The sequence below is a fragment of the Salvia hispanica genome, chromosome 2 (genome assembly GCF_023119035.1).
Source record: "Salvia hispanica cultivar TCC Black 2014 chromosome 2, UniMelb_Shisp_WGS_1.0, whole genome shotgun sequence".
Classification (NCBI taxonomy): Eukaryota; Viridiplantae; Streptophyta; class Magnoliopsida; order Lamiales; family Lamiaceae; genus Salvia; species Salvia hispanica.
The window spans coordinates 26324774-26351695 of NC_062966.1; the positions used below are offsets into that span (position 1 = coordinate 26324774).

Here is a 26922-nt window from a genome sequence, read left to right on the forward strand (position 1 = left end):
TAATAGTAGCTTAATTCACTTTTCTAATTAACTTTTAAATCTTATGTATTTTTATTTAACTCTCAAGCATTAATTCATCATAAAAAATTTAGGCATTATAGAAAGTTTCATATTTTTCCTTACCAATGAGGCAATTACATTCTCAATTCTTTTAACAAATCCAATTAAATCTATATGATTAAAATGAAGGTAGGATATTATAGTGATTTAAATAAAATACAATTTACAAAATTACCGAAAACTGAAAATAATATTAGGAGAAAAATTTAAAGGTAGTTATTGGAATTTCGTTTTAATCATATCAAAATATTAATTTAATTTAGCTTTTACAGCGTTTCAATGTTTCATTTTCGTTGCAAACCTTCGCGCCAATAATAATAGGCTCCTCGGTGTTGGGCCGATATATGGAAGCCCGATGGAAATCGGGCCCGGCCCGTAATTAATGTTGAAAAGCCTAATGGACTCGGCCCGAGAGAAATAAATCAGCTAGAGGTTTTAGCAAAGAGGCAAAACCCTCGCCGGAGAGAAATGGATCGAGTAATCGGAGCGCTGAATCGGGCGGCCAGCAGCGACGCCGTCGTGAACACGTTTATGGGAGCCGTGTTCTGCGCTCTGGCGGCGCGGTCGTGGGAGCAGACGCAGACGGTCCGGGCGCTCGAGGCGGAGAACGAGGCGTTGGTGAAAACAAACAGTCAGATGAAGAATACGATTTGGGAATGGAAGCAGACGCTATACGCCGAGGCAAAGGCTGATCCGGAGAAGGCTCTCGTCCCACTCTCCACTCTGCAGGCTATCTACGGCGATGTTGTTGCTCCTGTCGCCGTATCTGGTAATTTCACTCTCCGCTTTTTTTTCGCCTGGTGCTGCATCGATGTGTTGTGAGTTGCGCAATTGGAGGTTTATTGTACCTTGAGCATTATTTTGATTTTGTTTATTCAAGCTCAATTGTTGATGATTCGTTTCATATGTATGTAATTTGATATTTGATAGCATATGGTAATTGCGAAACAGATTCTTTGAATTAGGGGAAGTTTGTGTTACTATGATTGCTATTTCAAAATCATGTTGAGTGACGAAAGTTTTAATGTAAACCAAATGTATCTTTCAGTTTTGTGTTAAGCAATAAACAATCGATAATTTGTCTCTCAGCGAGGGGGAAATAGTATTACAAGTGGTGTTTCAGTCGGGGAAGAGAATAGTCAATTAGTCAGTCCGCAACGAAGATCAATGGTAATGGTTTAGTAGAAGTAGACACTGATTTGGTAGGATTAAACACTTCCAAGCATGAGAAGGGGCCGGTCACCAAGTACAGTAGAAAATTCTTGTAAAAAATTGACAGCTGAAGTTGGACAGCAATTAAGTTTTGGGTAGCTTTAGTAAAAGAGAGGAAGAATTAAGCAGAAATTTGTTTTCCATGCGCATTTCTAGCTTCGGTGATCAAACTAGTCCAGAGAGTAGCTGAAACCTCATTGATGTGTTAAACAAAATAAAGTTATGTGCTTGTAGGTTCATAGTTTGATTTAAACAAATGGAGGCTATTGTGATCGGAGTCGTGTCCGAGGTAGTTGCGTAGTTATCAGTTATGTCTTTTTGGCACACAAAAGGCCCTCAAACTAGAATTCCAGAATATAATCAGTTTAAATGGAAATTTTTAAAAAAATGTGTGCTGTTCAAGTAACTACTTCCTGACCATTAGAAAAGAAAAACATAATTTGCTTCCGTTGATTCTATGTGTTTACATCTTTTTTATGCATAGTAAAGTACTAATCATAGTTAAGAAGAGAATGTGATCCTGTATAGTATTATTACTTATTAGTATGTGGCAGTCTCTGCCCACCAGTCATTAATGTATAGCAAATGCAATATCTGGTTTCTCTTGAGATGGTTTCAGATGTTAGTTCACTTTTTCGAACTGGCCATTAAGGTTTGGCTGGTTTGTCATATTAATTGCACCAAACTCCATGTTCTACTCCCAATCTGGCCTAAGAAACTTCTTGTATGATTATGGAATTATAGAAAGTTATGCTACAAGAGATATCCTTGCTTTTTTTCTTTCAGTTATATTCTTGAAAGAACAATAGCAATTTTCTATTTTTTGAAATTTAATTTTGAGGCCATGATGTCCTAAAATTACTAAAGAGTGATAGGAAAAAGTGCATTATGTCTCTTACACTATGGTTTTGAAGTATTCTTGGTCTTGTATGCAAACTCTCATAGTCATGCACCTCGTTCTTTGATTGCAGCTGGAGACACTGCGCAAGAAGGAAACCCTTCCAAGGAAAGACTCATTATGTAGAAGGTCATCGGATCCAGATGTGAGAAAAATGCCAGCATTTTGTGGTAAGTAGCATCAACTGGTACCAGAATGAAACTAGAAAAAGTTTGCAAGTATCCTGCCCTGTGTTCTACTCCAATAATCTGCCTCGTGACATTACCAACTTCTTGTATGTCCACAGTTGTTAGATGTTATATGGTTATGTCATAATTGTCATTTCACAAAACACTTGAGAAGCATGTTGCACATTTATCAACTGTCTTGTTGAGTGACCAATCTACTGAGGCCTCAAATTATGGGAAAGAGAAAAGTATGAAATATTGAAATTGCTACAGATTAAGCTTGATTGCTCAGTATATGCTTGGATGGGCCTATCTACCAACATTTTTTAGTGGACTGGGCTTATAGAATCAATTTAATACTAGATTGTGAAGTTTGCCCACTCTGAGTTGCTTTCTCACCAACTTAGGAGCACAATTAACAATGCTTTGAATTTGACTGCGTCTAAGGTCTGGTACTTGTCCACTTCCCTGGTTTACTTTCTTCCTGGGCATCGGCGTACTCTGTTGACATCTATTATTGATGTGATAGGTTTGTTTCTAGGTGCATAGTGGAATTATATGACAAAATTCGCGTATCATGCTGGCTTCATACTCATAGATATTTGATTTTTATGTTTAGGCAGTAAGGCGAGAAACAGTGGTCATTTCAGTTACTGTACTTGCTGTTTAGAGGTGAATTTTGATCTGAAATAATAGTAATCTTTTGTTGATGAAAAACTGATAGCAAATCTTATTTTGGAAGAAGCTTTGAATCCTGACCATGTGCAGTGTTTCCATTGTTTGCCTTTATTGAATTGTCACAGCAAGTTTGTTAGAATTGATTCTCTTACATGCTTGGCTCATTAATATCTTAGCTACATGTGCACCACCCTTTTTATAATGTAGTGAAATAATTTATTTATTTCCTTAAGTGTGTGAACCTTTGCTTGCTGCTTCACCAAAAACCACCCCTTTTACTTATGTGACTTTTACATCATCTCTTAAATTGGCCACCTTTGCATACTATGCACGCATGCTACTAACTATGATGTTTGGCACTTTTCCAAAGGGAAATTATACAGGTGTTTGTTGTTATGTACACTCTCATTCGTCATTAAATGTTTCATTTTGCAATTTCGGGATATTCGTCATTACATGTCTCACGTGATACTTAGTTTTTGTAACTAAGTATCACATTCAATTAACTTTTTTCATTCACGCTCCTTGATGGAGTATTTCTTAAAACTCGTGTTTTGCCCAAATGGAATTATTAATGACGGACAAAGGAAGAACTACTTAGTTACTGGGCCTCAGAAAAGGCTACAAGTTAGTTACAAGCATGAGAAGCATGTTGCTCTTTTAAAGATGATTAATACACTTTTTGTGTCCTAAAAATAGTTTCATAGAGGAAGGATGACACGAGTTTTAATGCGAAAATATTAAGTAAGAGAGAAAAAGAGAAAAATGATTGAAGGAATATTAGTTAAAAGTGGAATTCACGCCATTAGTAGTGTGTAGTGTTTAGTGATGCGTCTTAATGCCTAATGGTATAAATGAACTAATTTTGGACAAATCAAAATGGAAAAGATAATGACTGATTTTTTTTTGGATGGATGTAGTCATTATTTTTTATTTAACTCGTTTTTGCATTGGCTCGAATCTCTTATTTATTGGTTAAAAGAGAAAATTATTTTATCAACTAAACAATTTTTTTTGTTTCCCTTGAATTTTATTAAATGGAATAAGAGATTTCAAGAATTTTGGCATTGCTCTCTTGTAGTGTTTGTCTTCCAGTGTGTAGAATGGAGCACAAGAATTTTGATTTTGTTTAATTCTATTTGGCCCTAGTAACGTGAATTTGTTATTTGGAAGTATCCAAGCATCTTCCATGAATATTCATTGTACTTTTTGTGGGGCATTGGAAGGTTGGAATTCTTTATTTTGTCTCCTATTATATATTATAAGTATAAGTAGTACTCCCTCCGTCTCATTGAAGATGACCCACTATTTTTTTTTGTTTATCCCAACTAAAATGACCCATTACTGAAAATGGAAACACATTTATCTCTACTTTATTCCCTCTCTCTTATTATACTCTCTCCTCTTAACACACAAAATATAACTGCATAAAATCTCATGTCGCCCAAGAAATGGGTCATCTTCCTTGGGACGGAGGTAGTAGTTTTTCAGTCGTGCTACTATATGTTAGTCATTTCATTTTTAATAATAAAAAATATTTACCCTTTTTAATACTTTATTTTCTCTTAACTCATTATATATATTTTGTATGAATGTTGAATTAACATATAGTACTCCGTAATACATTCGTTCATGTAGTCATTTTTATTATTTTGTACAGATTAGTTTCTATCAATTTATAGTAAGATTTTTCTATTTAATAAGATGAGACACATCAACGTTTCAACTATTTCTTTATCTTTTACTATCTCTTTTATTTTACAAATTTGTATTAAAACTCATGCGATTGATGAAGATTTTTTTAGATGGAGGTACTATGTATATGCCTATGGTAATAATATGTGCATTGTTTGTCATAAACAAAACTTATATAGGAACTAAATATATATCTATAATATTGGTAGTATTCGGTTTCCTAGATAAATTAATACCAATATACAATTTAGGATTGGTTTATGAGATTATTTTAGTTATAATGGGTTAGTTATGATTAATTATCTTATGATTATCCATCTAAGACTGAATTGTTGAATTTAATCCTATGAACCAAATACACTACATATTTAATCTGGGATACAATCTTGAAAATCGATAATCCCCTTATGGAATGGTTAATCTCTTTTCACGTATAGGGACAAAAATTGTAATCGATCATCTCGATATAATACACATAAATTATAAGAGTAGTATAATAAAGTTCCCCCTAAACAATCTTTATATGCACATGACAAGCTATGGCGATGCCATTTTTGACACCTTATATCAATGCTGTTTTTCAGGAAAATAGGAACACACGAAGATGTACGATAAATATATTGCTAGTATTTGTAATTCGCCCAAGTCTTGACTTACAGTAGTATTGTATTATTTATTTTGATGCACCTATTTTGTATTCGAAAAATATTCAATACTCACCTCAAAAGGTATTGCCAATTTGCTACGATCAAAACTATATTTCTCTATAGTAATTAATTATTAATATATTACTCTTTCTATCCAATTGATTTAATAATAATAATAATAATAATAATAATAATAATAATAATAATAATATAGGCCATTTTATTTCATATGTGGGGCTTAGGCTGATTTGGTACCAAATTTATTTATTTACGTAAAATTATTATGAAAATTGATTATGTTTTCGGTTATCGGTGTCTAATTAATGTTATCTGAAATCCATCCAATTAATTAATACATTTATTTTCCGGGAGAAGAAATAGCAACAATTTTGTACAATTATAAGTGGGAGATTTCTGACCTGAAATAGAGCAACTGATCTACTCACAGAAAAACTTGAATAGTCATTACCAAAAAAAGATTTGTTTAAAAAATACTATTCGCATAAAATATGACCAAATTTAATTATAAAAAAGTCAGACCAAATTCGGCCTCCACCAAAATGGTAAAATTGGAAATAAGTATTCAATGCATCCATTTTGTTATTGCGTTACTTTTGTGTTATCATTCATTTATTAACTAAATTAATTGCTATTCCAATTCCTATTAATGAATAGTATCCATCTCATCATTAACACATCAATAAAGTGAATTTTATCATTTCCCTAACATACACGCTAATGCATCCATCTATTTATCTACTATGATTAACTGATTAAGCTACATTTAATTAAATTTAAAAATTACTAGTGAATCTCACCCTACATAAAATTATTATATTCGTTTTTATTAGTATATTAAACTACTAAAAATATGATTCATATTTCGTCAATTTTTTCAATTAATATTTTCCTATTTTATTAATAAACTACTGTAAAAATATGATTCATATTTATCAAATTTTTACTATTAATAGTAGTATTTCTTAAAATTTGTATATCAAATATAAATAGAATATTATACTTTTATCTATTTTCCATTCTGACGTCCCCTAAAAAGGAAAATTCAAAATAGCCAAAAGACTCCTTTTTTTCTCTTATTTTGAAGCATTTGTGCTCTGTGAAGTTTGAACCTTTTAGCTTCAAAGTTGGAATTTTTTGGCCTGGTGGATATAGGGGTGTTTATATATCTATATATCAGTGTTGCTAGTAATAGCCTAGTATAAATGTGCATCTGTACATATATGTGGTTGCATAATTTGAATGTGCAATATGTAGTGGTTGCCTATTTGTTTCAATGTTAATAACATGTATCTAGATTGCATTGTGTGAGTGTCAGCATAGAGAATTTATGCTCAAATCCCTGTTGAAATGCATCGTATGTGGATGACTTTTCGTCAGTCTAGTTACATGCCGTATTCATTTTTATATGTGTATGTTTGTAGAGTGTAATTGTGTGTATTCTGGATATTGATTGGTGTGTCAATTTGCTGAATTTTTTACTATGTTGTTTGTTCATATGTTGTTGCTTGCAAAATTAACTGCCTTTATCTTTGCAGAAGCTGGAGTTCAAGTTTCCGTTAACAGTATCGTGTATTCATTTCATTGCTTCGGCAATTGGTGCATACTTGGTTATTAAAGTGCTGAAACTTAAGCCTCTTATTCATGTTGATCCAGAAGATCGCTGGAGGAGAATTTTTCCCATGTCGTTTATATTTTGCATAAACATTGTTTTGGGAAACGTGAGCCTTCGCTATATTCCTGTTTCCTTCATGCAAACGATCAAGTCGTTCACCCCTGCAACAACAGGTGAGTGTTGAATGAAATTCAAATCACAATCTCGATATGTCTAGAACTGTTAGCTAGAAGCCAATCTTGAAAAACTGGGATGTCACATACAAATGATTTGCGAACAATTTCCGTTTACCTACATGAATGAACGTTGATGGAGTAGATTATATTGAATGAAATTCTGGTGGTTTTTGAAAAATTAGCGTGGCATTGCTGAATAACTTTTTTGGCTTTTGAAAGTCATCTTGCAGTGGCTAATCTGGAAAAAGCACTTCGACTGGCGAATTTGGGCTGCTCTGATTCCGATTGTTGGAGGGATTCTACTCTCGTCAGTCACAGAGCTGAGTTTTAACATGCTAGGATTTTGCGCTGCTTTATTTGGTTGCATTGCTACATCCACAAAAACCATTCTTGCAGAGTCTTTGTTGCACGGGTACAAATTTGACAGGTAACAATCATAGTCCTTCTTCACCTCTACATGTCCATCATAAACTGTTTCTGACCAAGAATAACAACAAAGAGATTAGAGATAATAGCATTCGTGATTTATTCTTCCTCGACGTCCATTTTCCTAAGTTTGATTTTGACTTGAAGTAATAGTTTCTCGAATAAGTTCCCTTACTTTCTCACTGGTGTTTTATAGAAGGGTATTCCTTTCTAATTAGTGCATCATATTCCCTCCCAAGAAACATATTTTTCTCATCGTTCTCGGCTGTATTGAGATTCATTTCAACAGTTATTTAGTTTGTGTCGCTGCTGTTGATAACTTTGTGGAGGGAAGAGAGAGCTAAGTATTTGTGATGAAAGAATTTGTTCTAGGAAAATATTCGGTTCAAAGGACTCCTCGTTTATATAATCACGACGTCTTAGGAAAATTCTTTTGACGTCTTGCTTTGACAGCTTCGTTCCGTTTGATATCTACTGATTATAAGTTGATGTTTTTGAGCCGACTGCAGCATAAACACAGTTTACTACATGGCTCCTTTCGCAACTATGATATTGGCTGGACCGGCCATGGTGCTGGAAGGGCCAGGGGTCACGGACTGGCTCCTCACGTGCCCCTCTCTCTTTTCATCCCTCGTCATCATTTTCGGGTCTGGAGTACTGGCCTTCTGCCTCAATTTCTCGATTTTTTACGTCATTCACTCCACCACTGCTGTGACCTTCAACGTCGCTGGAAATCTCAAGGTGCGTATCGATCGAAATTTGAAATCCTCGCGTTAATTCTTGAAATCCGACTCCCCTTTGTCACGTCAGGTTGCAGTTGCGTTCACGTGTTCTTGGCTCATTTAGCTGAGGAGAAAATGTTGTTAAAACTCTAAGCTGACACTGCTGGAGGAGGAGTACATAATTGCAGAGTTTATATGAAAGTGGATGAACCAAAAATCGTGAAAATAATCGGTTCAAATAGGCTGGAATCAAGGTAGGTTTCTCCCATTCTACTTGATTTCGCAGTATTTTTTATATTTTGTATGTTTCCACTCGAAATATTTCCCGCATTTGTGCTAGGAATGTGCGTTTTACAGAAAGGAAATGCATGTGGATTCGTTGCTTGTATTTCACGCGGATGATGGAAAATGTCAATGTGACCTTATGTTTGTGAGAATTGTTGGGGAATTTTGGTTTATGTACATTTTCTGGAGTGGTTGTTTGTGCGATCTAACGTGATTTTGTTTGAAATACAACTCTTTTGTGGTTCTGGAATTGTTAATTAACATCACAATATACTGCATTTTCCTCATTATCCGGAGCTGTTTCGTTTTGGCTCATAGTGTTTTGACTACCTTGCTATAGTGATGGAGCACGAACACAGTTTTCCCTGTTTATACCAATTAGGGCACATAAAAACTTGAGTGTGATTTATTAAGTTTGGACTTTGGGTACAGATGGATGGGTGGGATTTTACAGAAGAAGCAGGACCTAGCACCATAAACGAGAAGTTTTCAAATGGTTCGACACGGATGGAATTTGATGATGATGTAGACTTCGGCTATTCTGATTCTGAAGATGAGGTGGACTGTGCCCTGCAAGAACTTGACAAAAGCTTCCTGAAAGGTTTCTGTAAGAAGGCTTTGATAACCATTTTTTGAGCAGTTTGGTTTGATTAGCCACCAGATAAACTCTTATAATGATTTTGTTAAGCATGGGATTCAACGAGTCTTTGACTCTGTTGGGGAGATTATGATCGAACCCGGATATGACCCTACGAAAAGGGGAGATGGTGAGTGGAAGCGTGCAACGCTTAGGTTTGGAAAAGTCACGCTTGATCACCCGACATTCTGGAATGGTGAGAAGTTTTCATCAACTGATGGTGCTAAAGAGTTTTGGGAGCTTTTGCCGAGGCATGCTCATCTTCAAAATATGACCTATTCATCCAGGATCAAAGTTGGGACTCATCTTCAGGTAAATAGATGGTCTGTTCTTCTTCGTTGTAGTATAATAATTTGAGATTGTGTATATTTCCAATGTATGCATAGTTTTTTTTGTGTATATTTTCAATGTATGCATAGTTATTTTTGCGTTTTATAGTTGCTAGAGCATCTGATTGCATATTTGACAAGCTATTAAAACTATCTAATTTACAGAGCAATTAGATTCTTGGTTTAATGCTCATACACTTTCTTCTAAAAACCTTAGTTGCTTTACCAATTTAATAATTCTAGACTAGTTTGTCAGCTAATCCCAGGTTTCCCACTTGGAGGAGCACCACAAACTCATGCAGATACGTAGATTTCTGACACCACCTTCATTTTGTTTCTCTTCTGCTCTTTCAGATTCCAATCTGTTCTAATAATTTCATCCTTTCAGGTGTATTCAGAAAGTCCATCCAGAAGTGACAAATTCCAAACTGGTGTAAATATTGTTGTTGAGAAGACAATATTGAATGAGTATCAGACTGAAGTTATTGAGAAGACAATATTGAATGAATATTGTTGTTCTAATAATTTCATCCTTTCAGGTGTATACAGAAAGTCCATCCAGAAGTGACAAATTCAAAACTGGTGTAAATATTGTTGTTGAGAAGACAATATTGAATGAGTATCAGACTGAAGTTAACTTTGGGAGACTTCCTGTCATGGTAAAATCAGACTTGTGCTGGATGAGTAGACCCGAACCTGATGGTAAAGAAAAAAAAGATTGTGAATTTGATCATGGAGGTTATTTTGTTATCAAGGGCTGAGAAGGTCAGACTTACTGTTTCATTAATTCATAGTACTACTAACTAGTAAAAAATTGGAATACTGAGAGAAATTATTGCAATCTGATTTTTGTGTTGCTAAATCTTATTATTTCTGTCTCTTGTTCCAACTAATGGAAAATTTTAATTAACTTGGAAAATTAATTTTTAGTAATTTAATATGTGAATGATTTTAGTAAGCTTAGTAGTCTAAGTTGTTGGCATAAGCTATCAATATTGGCATTTTGCTACACTACTTTATTATGAAAAATCCTTTGACATTTTAAGCTGTACCAAGTTCATTGTCTTCTGTTGGCTTAAAGTTGCTTCAAACAGTTGATTAATTGTCATCAACGATTGGTGTAGACATTCATTGCCCAGGAGCAAATATGCCTTAAAAGGTTGTGGGTGGCTAAAGATCCTATCTGGACCATTGCATATCGTCCAGTCTTGAAAAGGACAAGAGTGTATATAAAGTTAGTTCCAAAAGTGGAACATTTGAAAGCCGGTGACAAGATCCTTACTGTATACTTTTATTTCACGGAGGTTCCTATTTGGCTCTTGTTCTTTGCTTTGGGTGTTCCAAATGATAGAGAGGTGGTCAAGCTGATTGGTCTTGACACTGAGGAGGACTCTACAATTGCAAATATACTCATGCCATCAATACATGACGCTGATAAGAAATTTGAAGGTTTCTGTAAGGCTGGCAATGCAGTAGGGCATATCATGAAACTGATGCAGGGCCATAAGTTTCCACCTACAGAATCACTGGAGGTTTTAATAGACACCTATCTCTTTCCCAACCTTAGGAGTCGGCAGCAGAAAGCTTCTTTTCTTGCTTATATGGTCAAGTGCCTGCTGGATGCTTACAGAGGACGGCGCAAAGTTGACAACAGAGATGATTTTAGGAACAAGAGAGTGGAGTTGGCAGGTGAGCTTCTTGAACGAGAACTTGCTGTACATATCAAACATGCAGAGAGGCAAGTGGTTAAATCCATACAGAGAGACCTCGAAAAAGATAGAGAGGTGCAGTCCATCGACCACTACCTGGATGCCTCGATCATCACTAATGGTCTTTCCAGAGCCTTTTCAACTGGAGCATGGGTGCACCCTTACAAGAGAATGGAAAGGCTGTCTGGTGTAGTTGCTAATCTGAGGCGAACAAATTCTTTGCAGGCAGTGTGTGATATGAGAAGAACTCGGCAGCTGGTCTCATACACAGGCAGGGTTAGTGATGCTAGATACCCGTAAGTTTTCATGATTTGTTTTATTTCATTATAAGGAGCTTGGTATCAGCATTGTATATTTTGGGTAAGAAAATAAGTATCCAATGATTGTCAAACTGGCTGTTGCAGGCACCCATCTCACTGGGGTAAGGTTTGCTTTCTCTCTACACCAGATGGAGAAAACTGTGATCTGGTCAAGAATCTGGCCAGCCTGGGTCTTGTCAGTAATAATATGCTGGGACGAGAAAGCATTGTAAAAAACTTTCTCGAGTGTGGAATGGAAAATTTGGTTGATGATGATTGTTGTTTGCTCGGTGGGAGACACAAAGTTTTTCTGGATGGAGATTGGGTTGGAGTGTGCAAAGATTCGTCGTCATTTGTTGCTAAGCTGAGACACAAGCGCCGCAAAATGGAAGTACCTCAGCAGGTTGTCTTCAACTCATATGATCTTTTCTTCTAGCATTTTACTTGGTAGATACTAGAATGAATATTTTGAAGTGTATAATGTCCCATTACTACGTAGGTTAATCATGCTGGAATCCCAGAATAAGTCTAGACTTGCTGCTGCTTTTCTTTGGCTTATGGTTTTTAAATTTGTTAATATTTTTTTCTTTCATGTTAGCATCACATAATTCGTCAAATAGTCACAATTCCTAAAGTTTATCATCCGTGCTATTTGATCAGTAGTGTTGTCTAATCTGCACGTCTCTTATTATACACATTCGTCTACTTTTGATATGTATGAGAACATTCTTGTTCTACCTTGAGACTATTCTCTCTTTGTAATCTGAAGCATCTAGCATCCACATTCTCTCTTTGTAATCTGAAGCATCTAGCATCCACATTCTCTCTTTGTAAAAGCTGAAAACATAATGATAATATCGCTTTAAGGGTGGTGAATGTTCAACGTGGAACATCTTTTATAGTGCTGTTAGCGTGAGCTTTGCTGCAATTCCCTTTCAAATTGAGACATGTGGCTGTAATATGTTATTTCTTGTGTACTGATTTCTTTTTTTTCTCTTTTTTTCTGTTGTAGATTGAGATCAAAAGAGATCAGCATCAGGATGAAGTGCGTATATTTGCTGATGCTGGAAGGATACTGCGCCCTCTGTTTGTTGTCCAGAACTTAAAGAAGATTAAAGATTTGAAAGGAGACTTTTTATTTCAGTCCCTTCTGGATAATGGCCTAGTTGAGTTCATAGGACCAGAGGAGGAGGAAGATTGTCAGACTGCATGGGGAATTGACTACCTGTTCACAGCTGTGTTAGATAACCCACCTGTGAAGTATACCCACTGCGAGTTTGATAGTTCAATCCTACTAGGTTTGAACTGTGGGATAGTTCCCTTTGCCAATCATGATCATGCTAGGAGAGTTCTTTACCAATCTGCCAAGCATTCTCAGCAAGCCATAGGTTACTTAACCACAAACCCCAACATTAGAGTTGATACAAACTCTCATCAGCTATACTATCCCCAGAGTAACTGCCTTCCATGTCCTTGCTTAATCCATCATTTCTTCTGTACATACAGTTTCTGCTTGTTCGCACTTGTCAACTTGAAATACACTCTTTGTGATTGTGGTGTCTCATACTCTGAGTTACTGTGATTTCCCTCGACTTTTTCTCTTTCTTGATACTCTTTGTTTGCTTCTCTTTGCTGATTCTCTGGCTTTTCATACTATGGATTATGTATTTGTACAGTTTTTGGAGTAGTCTACTTTAGTGAATAACTCTTTGAGATTCGTATTGTATGACACTGCTTGTCTTTAGGAGCAGGCTCCTTTAGGGAACATAATTTATCCTTGCCTCCGTAACTCCATGAATTAGATGCTTAAGACTAAAGAGTATGATACACTTTAACGGCTGAGTAAGTATGCTCAAATGCTAGATAGTAGTATGATACACTGTGTATTCCTATTTCGCATTTCTATACACACTTTTTGCCTCTTCAATGAAATGACGAAAAATCAAAGTATGCTCAGAGGCATGTGACTGTTTTAAGGGACTACTAGTGCTGTTTACACTGGGATATATAGAATGCATTCTTGTAGGTGAACCCACAGAAGACCAAATCTGTAATGCACTTATGCTAATTTTCTTCCTTTTCCCATGTCTTGTTCTTGGGTACACTTGTGGATATTCCAGGTTCGCTCTCCATGCCTGGGGGACAAGTTTTCGAGCATGCACGGGCAGAAAGGTGTTCTGGGGTTTCTGGAGTCTCAGGAGAACTTTCCTTTTACCGTTCAAGGAATAGTTCCAGACATTGTGATAAACCCACATGCATTTCCTTCTCGACAAACGCCTGGACAACTTTTGGAGGCTGCCCTAGGCAAAGGGATTGCACTTGGTGGTGGTCTGGTGGACTAAAATATGCAACCCCATTTTGCACTCCTTCTGTTGAAGATATAACGTCCCAACTTCACAGGTATTTATCTATCAATGCTAGAGATTTTTAATTTTTTGACTTCATAATAGATTAATTCAAGTGTTGGAAATGAAAGTGTAACTACTAGCGGCTTCCATCTTACTTGTGAATATAATGTTATTTGACTCCTAATTTTTACGTTTCATCATTGATAATTGAATACATCATCTTAGGGCAGAAAAAGTTATGCTTATTAGTTAGGACTGTTCAAAAAGTTAATTATTTTTCACCCCAGCCTACTCTCACTAAATCAGTGGAAGTATGAAGATATATTCCCTTGGATCATATCAAACAACTTGAAGAAAAGGTTTCTATATCGAATTGCCATACCCATGAGATCTGTTTTGGCCCCTCTTGTTCCATTTACAGTGCTGTAGCGTATCTAGACTCTGCAACTTATGACTGTGACATTCTGTCAGGCTTGGGTATTCCCGATGGGGAGGTGAAAGAATGTACGATGGACGCACAGGTGAAAAAGTTGAAACTCTTATTTTCATGGGTCCGACATTCTACCAGCGTCTCACCCATATGGCTGAGGACAAGGTGAAGTTCAGGAACACCGGGCCGCTGCACCCTCTTACTCGTCAGCCCGTGGCTGACAGGAAGCGTTTCGGTGGTATCAAGTTTGGTGAGATGGAAAGAGACTGCCTCATAGCCCACGGTGCAGCAGCCAACCTGCACAAGCGGCTGTTCACCCTCAGTGGTTCGTCCCAGATGCACATATGCAGGAAGTGCAAGAATGTGGCGGGTGTGATCCAGCGAACGGTGGTTGGTGGTCGGAGGGTTCGTGGGCCCTATTGTCGATTCTGTGAGGCTGTGGAAGATGTGGTGAGAGTGAATGTGCCTTATGGGGCTAAGCTGCTCTGCCAGGAGCTCTTCAGTATGGGGATTTCACTCAAGTTTGAGACTGAATTGTGCTGATCTCTTTATACAACTATGCTTTTACTTCTTAGCTATTTAAGCACTTCTAACTTTGGATATGTTTACTTCTAACTTCTACTTCCTAGCTATGTATCTATGTATGTAAGCACTTCTAACTTCTTAGCTATTGCAAATGCTAATGTCTTTTGACATGCTCATTTCTCTCTTTCCGGTTTGAGTCTTTTTATTCTTCCCAAATAGTGATGAGTTTCTACTTTTTTTCGGTGAGAGAAGGTAGGTTACCACCTGATTACAAAGATAAATTAGCGAGCATAAGAAAATACTAAGTCTATCGTGCAACATCGAAATACCAAGTCCTATGAGAGGGGATTCTAAAGTATGAACTCCTCTATGAAAATTATAAGTGCCATGAGATAGAAAAGCCGTAGCAAAATTCTCCTCCCTATGCAGGTTGACCACCACCAAATCAAAATCTAGAAGCAAGTCACGCACGCCTTGCACTATAGATCTACAATTGATGGACACTCCAATGAAACTATCAATTTCCACCTCCAAACTTCGGAAGCTCAAAGCTTTCGCCAAACATAAACCATGGAGTAGGCACCAGTTATTAGTATTTCTTCGTTCCAAACTAAGTGGCACATTTACTATTTTGACAAAATTGAACTTTTATTCTCTCTTTCTAACTCACTAAATACTAATCTCTCGTTCCATAGTAGTTAAGTCATTTTGCTATTTTGGTACATTCCATAGTATTGGAGTCATTTTTCTTTTTAGTAAAAGTGAACACATTTCTTCTCACTTACTTTACTCTCTCTTACTTTATTCTCTCTTCATTTTTCTATCTTTTTCATTTCCTAATTTATTTTTCATTTACTTAACTGATTTAACATAATTTTTCTTAATCTCCGTGGCAAAAAGAAATGTCTTCACTATGAAACGAAGGGAGTAAACTTTTAAAATTCTTATGTCATCATGAAATGCATCACTTAAGTTGGGACATAGAAAATACTATTACAAAAGTAAAGAGTTGGGGACAGAGAAAAAAGGAAGAAAATTGAAGGTTGAAGTTGATGCTTTTGATACATATTTGAGTACATTAAATTATTAATCCATGTCAGTACATAATTCTTGAGTTTTAGCGGAAATTTATCTTAATTATACTACTAAAATAAAGGATGATCTTGCAAGAGCGTTCTATGTTTTTTGGTTAAACAGTGACTTTATATTATAGGATCTCAACGTATATGGATATTTTATCCAATTTTATAATTTTGGTCAACAAATATATGAATTTTTATTTCTTTCTTTTGAAATTTGGAGTAGTACAAATTTTATGGTCATAACTCGATTCTTCAAAAAGTGTGATAGATCAACTTAAAATTAATATCCAACATCAATTAAGCATAAGAATGATCAAGAAAATTTCTAAGCATGTCATATAAATATGACCCTTTATTGCTACTTTCCATCGTATTTAATTGAACAAGAGCTAGATCACTATACCTTTTAAAATGCTACAACTGGGCCTAAAATTCCAACTAAAAAATAAACAAAAAAAACACCTACAATTAGCAAAATCTCCTGTGGTTATGAAAATTAATGAACCTCCCTCAACAAGAACCCTTTGAAATCAGCATGCTTTTAACTATGCAAATAAATGTTGCCTGAGATTTATTATCTGAGACTTCCATCACCAGCAAGACGATGACCTTCTCCGTAGCTGGTATGCCGATCCAGCAACTGTATTTCCTCTGATGACATTGCTAACGAACCGCACAAATAGTTCTGAGGGGCACGACCTCTGTGCAAAACCAACATAATGTTACTAGCATAGCAATAAATTTCTAGCATTGCAGGAGGAAGCTTGACAGAGAGCTCATACCTTCTTCCCTTTCTCTTATTGTCGACAGAGTTGGACAAACGAGAGGTTTCATATCTTGAAATCTGGCCTAATGTTGAGATGTATTCATGAAATGCACTACCCTTAGCAGCTAGGTATGACCTTGAAGGGACTGCAGTATGAAGTATATCGTCAAGGGCTAAGTCTGATTCACTGCTTCTCAAAACAAGATAAGTTTGGAATTAGTTGCATCGTGGGATATAGGTAACACTAGCAAAAAGGGAAAAAGGGACCGAGGTTTATATCACCGAGAATAGATATCTTATGCTAACAAATAGCCTGTGGCTAATTACTTTTATTCCGCCTTCTAAAGAGGAAAACAAACAGTGTAAGTGAATGAGATTGGACATCAAGTGAGTTTAATCTCATACCTTTTTAGAATATAAGAGCATTCTGTCGTTTCTGTACTAGATCTATTGGCCTTTCTCCTGTTCTGGCTAGCCAGTTTGCCTAATGCAACTGAGTTTGCTGAGGACGACAACATCTCTGAGGCCAAATCCAAATTGTTTTGGCATCCCATTGTTGACTGTAACGAAGCAATTTCTTTAGCGTAGTAGCACATTCCATGCTGAGCTAGAATTGATGAAATCTCCAATTGATTATCGTCATAATTATAGGAATGTGTTTTTTCACTAGGAATCATCAATGGCGACAAAGAATCCTGTGGTAGAAAAACCTATATTTCAATATGCACATCTGAATGGTAAAGAAAAAGGTGCATCTAAATGGACAATGTACTTACACATAATAACGTATGGCAGTCTTTAAGTAATAAATCAGCCTCTGAGATCAAATTACTCATTCCATGTGAAAATTTCAAAACTTGACAAGTAGATCTCTCTTCTGCAGTGACGTACTTTTTGAAATTCCCAGACTGATTATGAAGGCTTTTCCATGTTTCTTTCATGATATCAATTTTCCGATCAGCTACTGCACAGCCTAGGGATTTCATTGTCCTCACGATATCCACTCGACTACATTCATCCAAAAGTTGAAACTCTCTAGGAACATCTGGCTCAGATTTTGAAAGAGAATCCCCAACCTCTTCTTGACATCCAGAAGCTGTAACAGCAACAAAATCGCTTCCTACCATTTCAAGGTCACTCGGGAATATATGCAAAGATTTAGCCAGCTGAGAACCAGCAGCAGTATTGAGGTCGGGCATTGAATCTTGGTTTTGGAATGCCCAATTTGATTCTGCTTCTTTGGAAAAATTACAATAAGTTACAGTTGTGGAAAATAACTCTGTTTCCTGGATAATCTCAGTCTCATGGACAAAAGTCGATTCTGGAACAATTGACATGTCATGTAATCTGCTTGCATCCTCCACGAGGGAATTATCAACAATTTGTGGAAGCCGAGAACAACTTTCTTCCAAATTGTCAACTTTGAATTGAAAGGCTGGCTCAGCTGGGTTGTGATGTATTTCAGTGGATAAACAATGAAAAGTGTTTTTCATCTCATGTAATTCACCAGTTGAAGTGAGAGGAATGTTTCCACATGCAAATTCATCTTCAGAATCTGAGGAAAGAACTGTATTAACCCTTTTCCGGCTATTTTTCTGAGTCGATGCGACTGGAGAGCAACAGATATCCAAAAGCTCTGGATCAACCTCAAATGGTGCACATTCTGCTTCATCAAGTGACTGAAAGCTTAACATCTTCTCCTTCTTCACCTCAATAGGGTCTTGTTCATTTTCTCGCATACGTATATCTTCAGAGCTATAATAGTTTACCTCATCAACCTTAATTTCACCCATGACACTTTCGGTTTCCCTTATCAATGCCAAAGACTTGGCAATCTCTACCTCCACCAGCTCCGAGAGCCGTGAAGGACAAGCCCAAAGTATTATTTTTGGTAAAATGTGATGTCCAGCATCAAGGTCAAACGGAACTGGCCAATATGTCATTGGCTGATCATTCCCTGGATAAAAAAACAAGTTTAAATGAGGCCGTTTGACAATCCAAGTTCACTCTGCATGTGGTTACTTGATTCCTTTGTTTTTTTCAGACTAATATTGCAAAGAAGAAACAAGTTGATGAAACTTGCCTGTCCGAAGAGTTTGACCCTGACACCAGAACTGGAGTAGCAGTATAGTTCTGCGGATGTCTCCTCGACAATGATTGACAAATCTTTGAAGCAAATACGGATGAATTTCAGCTTTCTCTGCAGCACAAATCTAAAATGGCAGCACAATGCTGTAAAAATGAGAGATAACCAAAACAGGATTTTATAATAAAATCACTGGCAATTCATACCATATTGGCAAGTCCAAGTAGCTCCTCAACTGATGGGAGAGAAAAATTTAACTCCAACTTGTCCAAACTTTTCGGGAGGGCAGGTTTGCCACCTAATAATTGATGAACAGATGTTAGTCAGCTTGAGGCGAGAAAAGGAAACTTACTAATACAAGGTCTTACTATTGCTTGTCAATATCATAGGCCTTTTGGCAGTCACTGCAAGTTGCTGTATAGTAGATATAAAGCCATGATCTTCAGAAATCGAAGCATCCACATCTTCAAAAAGAATCAAGGTTTTCACTTCATTCTGACAATTAGTAGGTCTCTTATTGACTGATTTCTTAGGTGATGAATATACATCCCCCGACTCCTCATCTGGCAAGTGTATCAGTTCAATTACTTCATCATTGGAGCATTGCATATCAGTGTCAACGGCCCTGAAGAAGTTTGATAAGGATTTTTTTTCGGTACTTGTTCCATTTTCTACTGTGCTGAAACAAAACAAGTATTCTACTTATAAATTCATGTCCTTGATTATGCTCAAGCAATAATGATGTACAAACTACAGCTTCTATTTTGGGCATGCAACTTCTAAATATGCATTTGGAAGGCCTTGATTAGCCAACTTGGATGGTGATGGAAGTCAAAGCACAAAGAAGACACGGAAGAAACCTGCTCAGATTTTCTTAACTTGTGTATCCATTCATGTAAGTCAGTACAGCCTGTAAGAACTGCATAAATGACATAGGTGGGTGCAACTAAGGAAACCTTGAACCATATTTATACTTAATCTATAATTAATCATTTTCCTAACATTGTTTTAACCCCGTGATGAAGGGATCGTCAGCTCATCCGGAAGCACATAAAAACTGAGACTATTAACTACTCATGTGATACCGAGTTACCAACTTTAGTACTATAGCGATATCCTACCAAGCAAAATAATTAAGACCTTCAACTTCGATCCTTTTTACCTTTTCTGCCTTTGTGCTTAGCTTCTGAAAGGCAATGTTGTATAGACACCCTTCCTGAGTCCTAACAGAGTAACTATTTTCCATATCAATTGGATTCTAGTTTTTCACTTTTTCTTGTCACATCATGTTATGCTTACAATGTATTCATTCACTCAGTTGCAGAAAAATGTGGTTTCTCAAAGCTTGGCACTATAAGAAATCTAAAATTGATTTTTAGACAAACCGTTGGAGCCAATGAGATTCAACAGCCTCCCCGAACTTTTGCTTCACTAGTGCTCCACTACGCCAGTCTGATGCATTGATCTAGGGAGAAAGGGAAACAAAACAGATATATCATGAACCAGACGAGGTCTTAACAAGCATCCAATTATAATTGAAACTTTTAAGCCTAACACATACATAAAACATGGTCAAAGCATACAAACATATACAGAATTTCATGACATAAAGTCCTATTGTTCTAGAGGTCAGTGGGTAACCTAAGGTACCTAATAACATTCAAGTAATACTTGATTGTCTAGTAAATCTAGTGATTAGTTTACGTGTCAGCTAGCTTGGGTTTAAAGTACATAATAAACTCATGAACAATCATGGGACAAAACAATGAACACTACACCATAATTTATAAATATTGGCTAGAGGCATGTAAACAATGAAACAACGGGAGGCAATCTCTGAAACGATGTTATAAGCTTGCAGTTAAGTGTTTTTTCATTCATTGAGTGTGCCCACACTAAAACAAAGTAAAAACTGGTGGAACAGAATTAACAAAGTTCAACTAATAAGCATGCCCCTTCAGAAGTTAGTACACAAATAAGCACATATTGTTAACCAAAAAACCACACATTTTCTACCAACATGCTTTACTTTTGGGGGATGGAAGGTGTATTATTATCACATGAAATAAAACTTAGCAATTTTACTCTCCATTAAGCAGTACCTCAATAATTTGAAATCCTTGATCTCTGGCACAAGCATAGATGGCAGCAGATTTCCCACTCTGCAAGACAAAGCAAGCAATGTAGATCAACAAGGGCATTTTTGTTTTTTCTTTAAGACTTGTGGTGAACTTATGCATTAGTTATTCAATAACATGAAGAAACTAAGACTGAAAGGATAACATTTTATGTGACAGTATGATGGATGGAATTTAAACTGACTTTGTATGACATCTCCATCAAGGTAATCACAGTTCGGAAAGGAAGGCTATCTTTAACTAAGTTAGTCATCAATTTTTGTTCAATAACCCTAGTCGCAGCACTATACCAACTTAAGAGAGGGAAAATGGAAGAAAATAGAAATGAAGCATGAATTCTTCCAAAGTAAGGGTGCCAACCGACAATGAGTGGGCAAAGTACACGCTACTCAAGACTGGTTTGGAGACTAGCTCAAAGTTATTGTTTGAATTGAAGCTTTTTCAAGTATCACTGGGGATAGAAATTGAGCCCAGCAGTACCTGGCTCACAAGGATCCCAAAGCTCACTAATTTGTCCTCAAAATATTTTAGGTTTTTACTTATAGTATGTCCTAACTCCTAACTACAAGAAACAACAAATAATAAGTATAATTTAAATTATTTACTGCAGGTTTATACTACTCGTATAATAAATGATTGAATCAAGGTTGAGTTCATCCCGATTTCAAGCAGATCAAGATCAAGCACGTAACATTAAGCTTGATCAAAGTGTACTCAATCTCAAGCTTAGTGTTTCAGATTCAAGTTCAAACATGTACACGCAACATATCAACTACGTTCAATAACAACCCTAACTCAAAGCAGTTATAAGAACTAAAATTTTGTAAACAGAAAAGCTAAAATTAAATAGTGTATACCCCAACAGGTCCAGTAACTAAAAGAACATTCTTCAAGCTTTCTTCACCATCATCATCAGTTTGCTGATAATCAAAATCATCATCTTTTGGAGTAGAATTAACTTCGTCAGTGCAACCCCTAATGATCAGAGAACCCCTTGTGTGCCAAAGATGAAGCCATTCCCGTAAAAAGTTCACCGATTCGGGATTACCACAAATCTGGCAAGAAAACCATGTTTACGACTTTTTTCTTTACAGATGAGTTCAGAAGATGGATTCTGACATAGAGATAAAGAGATAGACAACTTAAGCAGTATGCTTTTGCTTCAAATTGCATAGAATGTTGACGTGAGATATTTCAGAAAGTCACTTTTATTTATAATGAATTTATCTTATTATGTAATTAACTGTGAAAATATAAAATTAAAAATACAACAGATTAGGAATCAGACTGGATTTTTTGTGAGATCATGTGTCGGATACTAACCTGCTTGGCATTCAGAGGCTGGTACTTGTCCGTCCATAGGCAATTCTCAGGCTGGTTGTGACTCGCATGATAATGAGACATGATCCTGGTTTGTAACAAAACAAAACATATTTCACAATCATTTCTGCCATGTTAATGCACTCTTAACTCCTATGGGTGTTCAGGTGTCTAAAGCGGGTGGCACAATGCAAACATTTGCTACAAGTTTTGAAACTATTTTTTCAAATGAAATTAAAAATAAGGTTTTCTACCAAATTTTCCTCCTCAGATACTTTCTATAATGCATTCCATAAGACATAACAACAAATTAAACATATTACCTTTCCTGGAGAAGTTTCTCCTCAAGCTGGCGATCCAAGTTCCCACCTAAGTGAATCTTGCTGGCAAAACCATTACTTTCCTGTTTATGATCCTGAAAATATTGTAATCATTCTCTTGACACGGCATACAAAAATATTTGGCAAAAGAGAATGGGGTTCCACGATTTGAGAATAGAACATATTCCTAGTACATCAAGTGCATCATGTAGATCAACACTGCTAAACCACAAGTCAAACATAGCTACTAAATATTACCTGCAATACGGATTCAATACATCCAGCAGGCACATCCTCTGAACATTTTGGCATCAAGTTTAAATCCTGATCTACAATAGAAACCTGTTCTTGTGGTACAGAACACTGATGATGGTTTTGGTGTAATGATGTTGGGGCTAACAGTGGGACATTCATAGAGTTATCAAAATTTAAGGAAGCCATGGATCCTTCATAAAGTGGTGCGCTTCCGCATTGCAGCTCACTGGTTGCATTTCTTTCAGAAAATATCCAATGTCCCCAATTGAATGTTGAATGATAGTCCTGCGTGCAGATTTAAATTTTACACAAGAAATCACCTCTTAAAACATTTGCATGTGTAGCAGAACTGCTGAAGAACATCCTCTGTTCTAGTTGTAAAAAAACAAATGGAGAACATACCTGAACATTCTCATATACATGGATAGGGTTGAAAGCAACACCTTTTTCCTTTCTCCCAATAGAGGACCAATTGCTTTCTGGATCAGTCAACGATTGACTTGTTTTCCCCCCTTTCCTTGACATAAAAAAGGGATGAATTTGTCGTCCAGAAAACATGCGTGTGTTTTCCTACAAACATGAGAATTTCTGAAACCAACTCTAATAGTATAATAATGAAATGTAATAATCCTTCAAACTGTGGTTAAATATAAACATTCTATACCAAATTAAACACAAAAACACACATCTGGGAGGGAGTATTAAGCTAATATACCTCTGCTGTCAATTTTGCCTCCAATCTCAGATCAGGAAGCGTTTGCAAAGGCTGTTTATCTGGTGAAAGATCAAATTGTAATTCTCTTTTGCCACTTCTCATCTTCTTGCTGGGCGTTGAACTCCTCCTTTCCTTCCTTGGGGTTGATTTACCCCGCTGCTTCTGCTTTTGAGGAGTAGTCGTACAATCTAAGGATAATTTTATAGATGATAGCAAGTCAGTTAATAGTATAATCTTCTTCTTACTATGTTAAATATCTCATAGATAAGCCACCACCAGCAGAGGGAACAATGGAAGAGCACAACTGTGTATGAATGAAATAAAACCCGTTCAACTTTCTGAACTTGGCATGGAAATAGCATACTTGCAACAGAGCTCGGAACTGAACAGATATCGCCCTTTTCTTCAGGGGAGTCTGCAGATACCAGCTGGTTTTGCTGCCTTTTCAGCTGACGCTGCTCAGAGACCTTCAGAAAGAAACTCGACTCTGCAAACAAATGAAAGAAGACTATGGCATGAGTACATAATTGATCCTTAACCGTACCTTTCTATGACAAGACTCGCTAGCTAAGGAAGGAGTAGCATTCTCTACTCCTAATCCTATTTAAGACAAAGTATCATGAGAATTGCAGCTGAGTGTGGACTTACTGAGAACAACTGGGGGATCACCAACATTAACTTGCTTTGTTGGAGTTTCTTTGCCTTTTTCCATCTCCTGAATAGTCAAGAGAAGTCCACAAATACACACATTTGGTGAAACATAAACATTCTTCTATACAAAATTAAACAGAAAAAACACAGACATCTGGGAGAGGGCTATCAGATTATTATACCTCTGCTGTCAAATTTGCCTCCAATCTTTGATCAGGGAGTTTTTGCAGAGGCTGTTCATCCGATGGAAGATCAAATTGGATGTGATCAAATTGTAATTCTCTTTTGCCCCTTTTCATCTTCTTGCTGGCAATTGAACTCTTTTCCTTCCTCGGGGTTGATTTACATTGCTGCTTCTTCTTTTGAGGAGTAGTCCTACCATCTAAGGATAATTATATCAATGATAGTAAGTTAGTAAATAGTGTAGACTTCTACATGATGTCAAATATCTTGGAGATAAGCCACCAGCAGCATCTCGATGAGATGGAAAATGGAAGAGAACAACTGTAACACAACATAACAGCTATGTATGAATCAGAGCCCGTTCAACTTTCAGAAATCACATGGTAATAACATACTTGCAACAAAGCTGGGGACTGAACAGATATCACCATTTTCTTCAGGGGAGTCTGCAGATACAAGCTGGTTTTGCTGCCTTTTCAGCTGACGCTGCTCAGAGACCTTCACAAAAAAACTCGACTCTGCAAAAAAATGTAAGCATGACAATGGAATAAGTACTCCATTGATCCTCAAATGTAGCTTTCTATGACATAGCTCACTGGCTAAGCAAGGAATAGCATTCTCTAATCCTCATCCTATTTAAGACATAGTATCAGGAGAATTGCGGCTGGTTATGGACTTACTAGGAATAACTGGGGAGTCACTAGCATTAACTTGTTTTGTTGGAGTTTCTTTACCATTTTCTATCTCCTGAAAAGTCAAGAAGACACAAAAAAAATGCATTCATAAGATAGATAATCAATATAAATTAAATACCCTAATTCTTAAAATAGAAATAGTGTAAGTAGTTTGGGATGGGCCAAAAAAGCATAATGCGAGTAGCAAGGGACAGAGGTAGTACTATATATTATACATTTTGGGATAATATCAAATGTCTGAATCCTTAGAATGCATGCTTGTGACTTTTAGGTTAAAACTACAATGTCACCATAGAGTTACTGTTTAGCATTTTCCTAGTACCTCCAGTGAATGAATTCATAACCACAATCATGCATTCATGCTCCAACTTATATCCTTGTTTAGATTATCTTTTGTTCAAACTCAGCTACTCCATTTTATTTTGGTCCCTTTGGAAGTTCTGTGTTTGTCATATACACAGATGCAGAGCCTCCAAGTAAATAAACTTGGAAAAATGTTGGATCACAAACATTGGGAAAGGGCGCACTAGAAACCATATCTATCATAAGCAGATTCATTCGATAAATGATCCAGCTAGATTAAGAGAAAACATTCCAAACCAAAACATGAATACATCTAGACTGAATAGCAAAGTCATCCACAACTACTTTCTTTCATAGGACCTTACTTCAGACAAAAATAATAGCTGAACTGAATGTTTATAAAGTATTAAACCCTATCAACTGACTTTTTCCAAGGAATTTCCCTATCAACTAAAACTCCAAGGGAAATTTCCCTATCAAATTCGCAAAATATTCTTCTTACCACACATATATCGTAATTTGAGCACCCAATATGATATGCTACCCCCTATCAAAACATTCACACGCATATATTGTTATAAAATAGTACTAAATTCAAAGGAAAATCCCCTACCAATAAAACTCCAAAAAATCCCCCTTTTTCACCAGTAAATATCAAACATAGGACAATGCACGATGTGATCGATACAATCTACAAAGGTACCTTCTTCGCATTAGCTCGGGGCGTCTTTTTCAGCTTAGAATTGCCCTTCCTTTTAGTTCCCCTCCGCTTTTTGCTACTGCCACACCACTCCTCATCCTCCTCCTCCTCTTCCACCACCGCATCTTCTCTGTCGGAGACGCAGTTTTCACTGGCATTAATTGCAGGCTCCTTGTGAGGAAACAGCGTCGCTTGAACCAATCGTCGCTTCGCGCCCTTCCCCTCCATAGCTGAATTAGGGCTCGAAATTAGGAGAATTGGAATTGACCAAGAGTTCTGCTGTAATGAATTTGTATTGTGGAACTGGGTAGAAAAGGTAAATATCGGTTTTTATCGAGGCGGAAAAGTAAAAGCAAATATTATTTGCTGATATAATTGTTCCCGCGCGGATTTGCTTTTCCTTTTCCCTCCGGTTTTATATTTCCCGCGCCTTATCGTGCAATGGGCCGGATGGGCTGTAGCCCAATAGTATATAACTCGAATTCAACATTTTATTATGGTACTATTTATTGTATTACTACTAATTATTAAAATTGAAATGAATATGACACAATCATACTCCATATGATGTAACTAAAGTATTATTTTGAACAAAAAAAACGTTATTTTATGTTGGAAGTTAATTGAAACAACAATAATTTGTCTTGCACTGTGTGATTTTGGTGTCACAGACAATTTTAAATTTGACCATCACAAAACGATTGGAAAAAATTGTAAATTTATAATTTTATTTTAAAGTTTCAAAATTTATGGGACTAACCGTGAAATTTATGATTTAAATAACAATTATTCCTTTTTAAATTGATAAATTATCGAAAAAATCAGAAAATTT

General features: G+C 36.4%; 3 protein-coding genes and 1 pseudogene across 7 annotated transcripts; 3 read left to right on the plus strand and 1 right to left on the minus strand.

Moving 5' to 3' along the window:
• The first annotated feature begins 474 nt into the window (after positions 1–474).
• LOC125205089 lies at positions 475–2609 on the plus strand. The gene is made up of 2 exons (XM_048103905.1): positions 475–829; positions 2244–2609. The coding sequence occupies exons 1-2, from the start codon at positions 529–531 to the stop codon at positions 2294–2296; spliced, it is 354 nt and encodes a 117-aa protein (XP_047959862.1). The 5' UTR covers positions 475–528; the 3' UTR covers positions 2297–2609.
• Positions 2610–6901: 4292 nt separating this feature from the next.
• Positions 6902–8438, plus strand: LOC125206591 (UDP-galactose transporter 1-like; the record flags this gene model as incomplete). Its single annotated transcript, XM_048105836.1, has 4 exons — positions 6902–7163; positions 7386–7593; positions 8102–8333; positions 8403–8438. Coding segments are annotated over 4 exons (738 nt in total), but the record flags the coding sequence as incomplete, so codon positions are not given.
• Positions 8439–8463: 25 nt separating this feature from the next.
• LOC125206592 lies at positions 8464–15052 on the plus strand (annotated as a pseudogene).
• Positions 15053–16292: 1240 nt separating this feature from the next.
• Positions 16293–26339, minus strand: LOC125207783. Of its 5 annotated transcripts, none has more exons than XR_007174021.1 (21): positions 26094–26339; positions 25073–25139; positions 24788–24910; positions 24392–24591; positions 24207–24273; positions 23923–24045; positions 23559–23746; positions 23246–23413; positions 22847–23128; positions 22592–22683; positions 22272–22356; positions 21806–22003; positions 20913–20972; positions 20196–20275; positions 19179–19489; positions 19017–19108; positions 18808–18937; positions 17501–18681; positions 17130–17419; positions 16741–16870; positions 16293–16659 (listed from the first exon to the last, which is right to left on the minus strand). XR_007174021.1 is itself a non-coding variant. In XM_048107261.1 (21 exons), the coding sequence occupies exons 1-21, from the start codon at positions 26316–26318 to the stop codon at positions 16533–16535; spliced, it is 4251 nt and encodes a 1416-aa protein (XP_047963218.1). In that variant the 5' UTR covers positions 26319–26339; the 3' UTR covers positions 16293–16532. The 5 variants fall into 5 exon arrangements, 4 of the variants coding, with proteins under 4 accessions (XP_047963218.1, XP_047963219.1, XP_047963217.1 ...); XM_048107261.1 differs by having other exon boundaries at positions 16741–16914; positions 22592–22671; XM_048107262.1 differs by having other exon boundaries at positions 16741–16914; positions 19179–19435.
• Positions 26340–26922: the final 583 nt, after the last annotated feature.